Below are 7924 nucleotides of genomic sequence, written 5' to 3'. Positions count from 1 at the left end.
CACACACACACACACAGACACTCACAGGGGCACTCAAACACACACACACAAACACACTCGATTAAGAAACACACACACACACACACACACACACACACACACAGACACTCACAGGGGCACTCAAACACACACACAAACACACTCGAATAAAACACACAGACACACACACACATATATATGACGGTAAGCCTTTTGAACTTAATACGCTCAGCTGGCTACAACAGCATCACACTCTCCCGCTGGGCTGATCTAAGGACGCAGGTAAATTCACCATCGTATGATATAGCGGGCATTGTAGCGAGGCCCAGAAGCCATGGAGGTGAGGGGGCTGTTCTGAAGGTGAAATTGAGCCAAAAACATGAGTCATGACAATTGCAACAGATCCCTAACAAATGCGTCAATATCCGGAACAGGTACAAGGTACAAATATTATCATTATCATTAAAATCATTACTATCATTATCATCTTCATCATTATCATTGTCATTATCATTATTAATATCAATATCAATATCATTATCATCATCATCAACATTATCATCACTGTAATTATTATTGCTATTATTATTATTTTTTCTATTACTATCATTAGCTTTATTTTTATTATCACTGTTATTATTATTATTATTATGATGCTGATGATGACGATGATAATGATAATGATAATGATAATAATTATAATGATAATAATAATAATAATAACAATAATTATCATTATCATGATCATTATGATTGTTATTATTATTATTATCATCATTTTCATTATTACTATTATTATCATAATTAGCCTTATCAAAATAAACTACTATCATTATTATCATCATAACATATACCAATACAACTAACGTCTCAGTAATATATATTCATTGCGCATCATCTCCCTGTATTTTTCGGTGTGTGGGTGTATGTGTGTGTGTGCACGCGGGTGTGTTACCAGCCATCAATATCATGTCTGCCAACAGGTCATTGTTAACGACGGCCACTTTCCTTTTCCCGAACAGCCAGACCGTCGCCGAGGCAGTTCCAGCGCCGCCATGAACACGACGGGGGACCCAGAGCTGCAGCTGGACTCCGCCGTCAGCAGAAAGATGGAGCAACTGAGCTCGCACCTGGGCTACAACGAGTCGATGCTCTATAGCGAGTTGAACAGCTTCTTGCAGGACAGCTACGCGTCGGGCAGGGAGGAGTTCAACGCCACGACCCTCCTGGACCAGAGGAACAAGGCGCTGGCCGTCGTGGAGATCATCGTCCTCATCCTGATCCTGTTCGTGGCCGTCGTGGGCAACGTGTTCGTGCTCATCGCCCTGTGGCGCCACTCGCTCTTCCAGCAGATGTCGCGCTGCTACCTGTTCATGCTGCACCTGAGCCTGGCGGACCTCATGGTGGCGCTGTTCAACATCCTGCCGCAGCTCATCTGGGAGATCACGTACCGCTTCCAGGGCTCCGACCTGCTCTGCCGGCTCATCAAGTACGCGCAGGTGTTCGTTCTGTACGTGTCCACCTACATGCTGGTGTTCATGGCGGTGGACCGCGTGCGCGCCGTGCAGGGCAGCGGGCGCGGGTCCCTCCGGGCGGCGAGACTCATGATCGCCGGCGCCTGGCTGGTGGGCCTCGTCCTGGCCACGCCGCAGGTCCTCCTCTTCGCCGTCAGGGAGATCGAGCCGGGCGTCAAGGACTGCTGGGTCGTGTTCGAGCTGGTCAACGAGCGGGTGTACGTCACGTGGTTCGTGGTGTCCGTGTTCCTGCTGCCGCTGACGATCATCGCCGTGTCCTACGGCTACATCTGCTGGGCGGTGTGGCACAGCAGCGGGCACGTTGCAGCCCACTCACTCCTGGCACTACAACTGCTGCGGCTGCGTCAGGAGTCGGACTCGGAGGAACGACGCGGACGGCGCCTTCGGCCTCGAGTTGCAGCCCGTGGTGAGGGTGCGGAGGCAAGCGGACAAGGTGCTCTTCCCCCGCGGTCGCCAAGGTGTCCGCGGCGAAGATGAAGACGGTGCGGATGACGCTCACCGTGGTCATCGCCTTCACGCTCTGCTGGTCGCCCTTCTGCATCGCGCAGCTGCAGGCAGTCTACGACAGGCCCGAGGACAGTGAGTGAACGGCTTCCTGTATGACAGTCATATAACAAAATCACTGTGATGGGAATTTAATAATCAATATGATCATTATGCTGGAAATCGCAAGTAAATAAAACATCCGGTTAGTATTCATTACAGGCAATCATTAATGCGCAATTAAAAACTAATCAGTCTAATTCAGGGACGTTGATTTTGACGTAGGAAATGACCATCAAGTATTTCTCGACGCAGTGGGTTTCGCTGGGATGAATTAACGTCAGCTTAAGTAAGATAAAAACAGATAACAACGAATAAACCGAAGGAGGTGCAATGGGGTGTAGATGAACGAATGAAGGGGTAAGAGCGTGAATGAAAGAGTAAATGGCGACAAGAAATACTGAAGGGGAGGGAGACGGAAGCTGAATGTTGTAGGCGAGAGAAATTATGTTATTTGTGATGGCAGTGCGGGTTCTGAGGCGTGTCGTGACCTGTTTCTGAAGTGATCTGCCGCGTAATCTCTACTGTATATCGATTTGTCTGGTCATGTATGGAACATGTTAAATGTTTGTAAGAATCTTTTGAGACATTTTTTTTACATTATATGTTTTGTTTTCTTCCTTTTTCGCGCTGATTTATATTCCCGGTAATATTTTCTTCGTTTGTGTTGTGATACCAGGAATTTGTTTATATCTTTGTCAGGGGACGAAATCAAAATCCATTTCATTTTCTATCGTCACCACAGTGCGTTCAATAAGTGCGAATTTCTTTGTTCAGAGAGTACGAAATTCGATTGTTCAGCTTCACTTAAACGCATCTATCACACAACTTGCGTTAATAAGTCGTAAAACAATTTTTATTCATAGTAAGTTTGAGATTTTAGTGACTCATAAACTTAAAACTCGTCACTGAAGATTTCTTGCGAGAGAGAGAGAGAGAGAGAGAGAGAGAGAGAGAGAGAGAGAGAGAGAGAGAGAGAAAGAGAAAGAGAAAGAGAAAGAGAAAGAGAAAGAGAAAGAGAAGAGAGAAGAGAAAGAGAAAGAGAAAGAGAAAGAGAAAGAGAGAGAGAGAGAGAGAGAGAGAGAGAGAGAGAGAGAGAGAGAGAGAGAGAGAGAGAGAGAGAGAGAGAGAGAGAGAGAAAGAGAGAGAGAGTGAGAGAAAGAGAGGAGGAGGAGAGATAGATAGATAGATAGATAGATAGATAGATAGATAGATAGATAGATAGATAGATAGATAGATAGATAGATAGATAGATAGATAGATAGATAGATAGAGAGAGAGTCCGGTTGTCAGGAAGAAACCAGTAATCACAGTTAAGGGCTTGTCCGTGATTACGTCATCCTTCGAGTCCTTGATTACGTCATCATCCGGCGTGTCTTTTGTCAGCGAGGAACTTCGTCTCCAACTCTTCCGAGCGGAGTCGTGCTCAGCAGCGTCTGGGTAAATCTGGAATTAAGAATGCTTAATTTTCGTTTTTTTTTTCGTGGAATGTATTTTTCTCTCTCCTTTTAGTTGTTATAAATTCATTTATACTAAATAAAAGTTGTTTTTTAGGATAAGTTCGAGATTATTCTAATTATGAGAGAGAGAGAGAGAGAGAGAGAGAGAGAGAGAGAGAGAGAGAGAGAGAGAGAGAGAGAGAGAGAGAGAGAGAGAGAGAGAGAGAGAGAGAGAGAGGGAGAGAGGGGATTTCCGAAAGCACCAAAAAAGGTTGCGACAAACAGTCACTATTCCACGTCATGGCCACCTCCCATTCTGTACAGCCGTTCTCTCTCCCTCTTCCTTCGGTCGAAAATACGTCTTGCGTTATAACTCTGCCTCTCTGTCGTTATCCCATTACCTCCTTACTCCATACCCTTATTTCTAAGCTTTCCTTTGCCCTTGTTACTCATCGAATTTCTGATCTTTAATCCGTCCAATCGTCTGAATAAGGGCACGGGATAATACAGGTGAGTGTGTAATGTCGTTTATAACAAGACGGCGAGTGTGTGTACTAATTTGAAATCTGTAGTTGTGTTTTATTTTAATGATAGCAGTGAATCTGTGAGTTTTTTGTGTCTGTGTGTGTGACATATATTTGATTTCCGTTTAAATGGAAGTTTAAAATCTTTGAATAAAAGGGAGTATTATAGATTAGATGGATTAACCGTCCCAGAGATGGGAGGCTATTTTCAGAAAATGTGATTAATTAGTTAAAAGCTTTGCACTTGTGATTATTAGCAATCAGTAAAGTGTGAGGATTTTGTGTGTCCTTATCAATCTGTCTGACTGTTTATTTTGCCTGTTTTTTCTATCCGTCTATTTGTATGACTGTACATCGTCTGCTCATCTACCTTTATCTCTCTCTCTCTCTCCCTCTCTCTCTCTATCTATCTATCTCTCTCTCTCTCTCACACACACAATCACACACACACACACACACACACACATATATATATAATATCTATATCTATATCTATATCTATATCTATATCTATATCTATATCTATATCTATATCTATATATCTATATATACACACACATACACACAATATTTTAGACACATGCTCTGCAATGTTCTGGATCTCCGCCAAACCTTTCCCGACGCATTCCCCGAAAACTTCTCCGAATCCTCCTTTGAGCTTTCAGCAAACAGCGGCGAGCGGAAAGGATTAACAACACCAGAATTGTTTTCACCGAATCGAAAACCACGGATTTGTCACAGGGTGTTTTTCTTTCCCTCCGGATTCAGGCACGTTTTATCTCGCCTTTATTTTATTGATTTATTTATTCATTTTTAGTATGAAATAAAAGAAAGGGTTCAGATCCAGGAAGATGCTTTTGTTGACCGAAAGGGGATACGTGAGCAGCCAACTATCAGCAATCGGGAATCGGGAAACACGATAGGGGATACGTGATACTCGATTTGTGGATCACATGACCTGGATCTCCATTAGAGAAAACCGCATTGGAAATCGATAGTCCTTGGATAAAATAATAATAATGATAACAGTGATGATAACGATGATAATAAGGGTAATAATAATGGTAATGGTAATCGCGGTGCAGAGACAGCACAATCAGTGGAAGAGCTACGACGCCAAAGACAATGGGATCAGAAATGCAAGCAGAGGATCCACTGGTAAGAAAGATGGTGAACTCTTCAATCACCCGAAGGAAGGCAACGGGAAACCACCTTCGTACACTCCCTTGTACAACCACGAAATTAAACATGGTCGCCAACGTCAGGCTCTGATACGACACACACACACACACAAAAATAAAAATAAATAAATGGCCGTAATTGTCGAGAGACTCTAAAGTCACTAAAAGGTATTTGAGTGATCTTGCCCCTTGCTATCTTGCACCCGCAGTTGCAGAAGGCACACCATTTTATTTATCTGTTTATATGTGTTCTCGTGTTTCTTTATAGTCAGTGTGATCTCCAGTTGTCATGAACCTCTAAGCGTACCTGAAAGACCAAGATTTATTTCCAGTAACACATATTCCCATCTCTATATGTAAGACCCAGCTAGGAGGTGCCAGAAGCCCATGGTCATAACCCCCTCTCTGGGTCACCTCAGGTCACCCAAAGACATCAAAATCTCCTGGATATGAATAGCCTCCCACGGTATCAAAGATTCCTCTCAGCTGGAATAATGACGAAAAGTTTCAATGCACGATTTCCCTTCCTTTTGTACTTTGGTCCAGGTGTACAGTACCTTCGCTTGTTGTGGCCAGTGATCAGTGATTGTTAGAAGGCCTAACAAGATAGAGGTTTCAGTAAAAGTTCCTCATTAATAATGATAATGGTAGAAGTTGTAATACTTATAGTAGTGATAAAAAAGTGAGAGTTAATGGTAATGATACTAATGATGGTGATCATGATAGCAACTAGAACAGCACGATTATAACGACAGCAAGAATGATAATGATAATAGTGATAAGGATGATGATATTAATAATGACGATGATAATAACAGTAACAGTAATAATGATAACGATAGTAGTAATAATGATAATTATAACAACCACAACAACGGAAATGATGATAATAATTATGATACTGATACTGATACTGATAATGATAATAATAACAGTGATGATGATGATGATGATGATGATGATGATGATGATGATGATGATGATGATGATGATGATGATGATGATGATGATGATGATGATGATGATGATGATGATGATGATGATGATGATGATGATAATAGTGTGTGATAATGATAACGATAATGATATTGGTATAATAGTGATAATGATAACGATGGCAATGAAAATAATGATAAGTAATAATAACATAATGATATCAACAATAGTAATAAAAATGACAGTAAAGATGATGATATTACAATAACATACTACTAATACCAACAATGATAATACTAACAGTAAAGATGATAATAATAATAATGATAATAATGATGATGATGATAATAATAAGAAAGATAATGATAGTAATGATAATCATAATAATAATGATAGATAAATAGATAGATAGATAGATAGATAGATAGATAGATAGAGATAGATATAAAGAGATAGAGATAGAGATAGAGATAGAGATAGAGATAGAGATAGAGATAGAGATAGAGATAGAGATAGAGATAGAGATAGAGATAGAGATAGAGATAGAGATAGAGATAGAGATAGAGATAGAGATAGAGATAGAGATAGAGATAGAGATAGAGATAGATAGATAGATAGATAGATAGATAGATAGATAGATAGTTATTTAAGTCAGTTGCGTGATTGCTCTAAGATATATGATCGTCCTCCCCTCCTCTCCGCCCCCCCCCTACCCCTTTTATTCCCTCTTACCCCCTCTTGCTCCTTCTCCTCCCTTCTTCTCCTTACTATCTCTCCTCTCTCTCTTCCTCCTCCTCTCCTCTCTCTCTTTCCCCTCTTTTCCTCTCTCTCTTCCTCCTCCTCTCCTCTCTCTCTTCCTCCTCCTCTCCTCTCTCTCTTTCCCCTCCTCTCCTCTCTCTCTTCCTCCTCCTCTCCTCTCTCTCTTCCTCCTCCTCTCCTCTCTCTCTTTCCCCTCTTTTCCTCTCTCTCTTCCTCCTCCTCTCCTCTCTCTCTTCCTCCTCCTCTCCTCTCTCTCTTTCCCCTCCTCTCCTCTCTCTCTTCCTCCTCCTCTCCTCTCTCTCTTCCTCCTCCTCTCCTCTCTCTCTTTCCCCTCTTTTCCTCTCTCTCTTCCTCCTCCTCTCCTCTCTCTCTTCCTCCTCCTCTCCTCTCTCTCTTCCTCCTCCTCTCCTCTCTCTCTTCCTCCTCCTCTCCTCTCTCTCTTTCCCCTCTTTGGCCTCATCCACACCTTCTCCTCCGTCTTCTCCTTCTCTTATTCTCTTCTTCCTCTTCCTTTCTCCTCTGTCCTCTTCTTGCTCTTCCCCTCTTGCTCTTGACTCTCTGTGTCAAGAGTGTCAAGAGCGAGTGCAGTGACAGACCGGTCCGACTTGACTCTTTATTTCAAGAGTGGGTGCAGTGATATGTCAGAACGGCTTGACTCTCTATTCAAAGAGTGGGTGCAATGATAGATCGTCACGGCTTGACTCTTAATACAAAGAGCGGGGGCCGTGATAGACCGGTCCGATTTGACTCTTTGTTTCAAGGCTGGGTGAGGTGATAGATCGGTACGGCTCCACTCTCTGTTTGCAAAGAGAGAGATAAATAAACACACAGATAAATAAACACACAAGATAATACGGTTGACTTGGACGGTGCTGAAGTGGTGACGAAGCTAGGTCTGTGGGTCATTCTCGGTCATTATTCACCTTCACCTTAATTCCCTGTGGGTTACAACAACAACAACAACAACAACAACAACAACATCAACAACATCAACATCAACAACAACAACAACACCAACATCAACAACA

At 42.4% G+C, this 7924-nt stretch overlaps 1 protein-coding gene across 1 annotated transcript in view; it reads left to right on the top strand.

Annotated features, from left to right (window-relative positions):
* Positions 1-313: 313 nt before the first annotated feature.
* Positions 314-7924, top strand: part of LOC125034451 (oxytocin receptor-like) — a 10498-nt gene continuing 2887 nt past the window's right edge. Inside the window, 4 exon segments of the mRNA XM_047626205.1 lie at positions 314-319; positions 963-1843; positions 1845-1923; positions 1925-2093. Of these exon segments, the coding sequence (XP_047482161.1) occupies positions 314-319; positions 963-1843; positions 1845-1923; positions 1925-2093 (1135 nt within the window).

Source organism: Penaeus chinensis, chromosome 18 (genome assembly GCF_019202785.1).
Source record: "Penaeus chinensis breed Huanghai No. 1 chromosome 18, ASM1920278v2, whole genome shotgun sequence".
NCBI lineage: Eukaryota > Metazoa > Arthropoda > Malacostraca > Decapoda > Penaeidae > Penaeus > Penaeus chinensis.
Note: the sequence above shows the minus strand (reverse complement) of the source record. Positions and strands in the feature narration are given on the sequence as shown.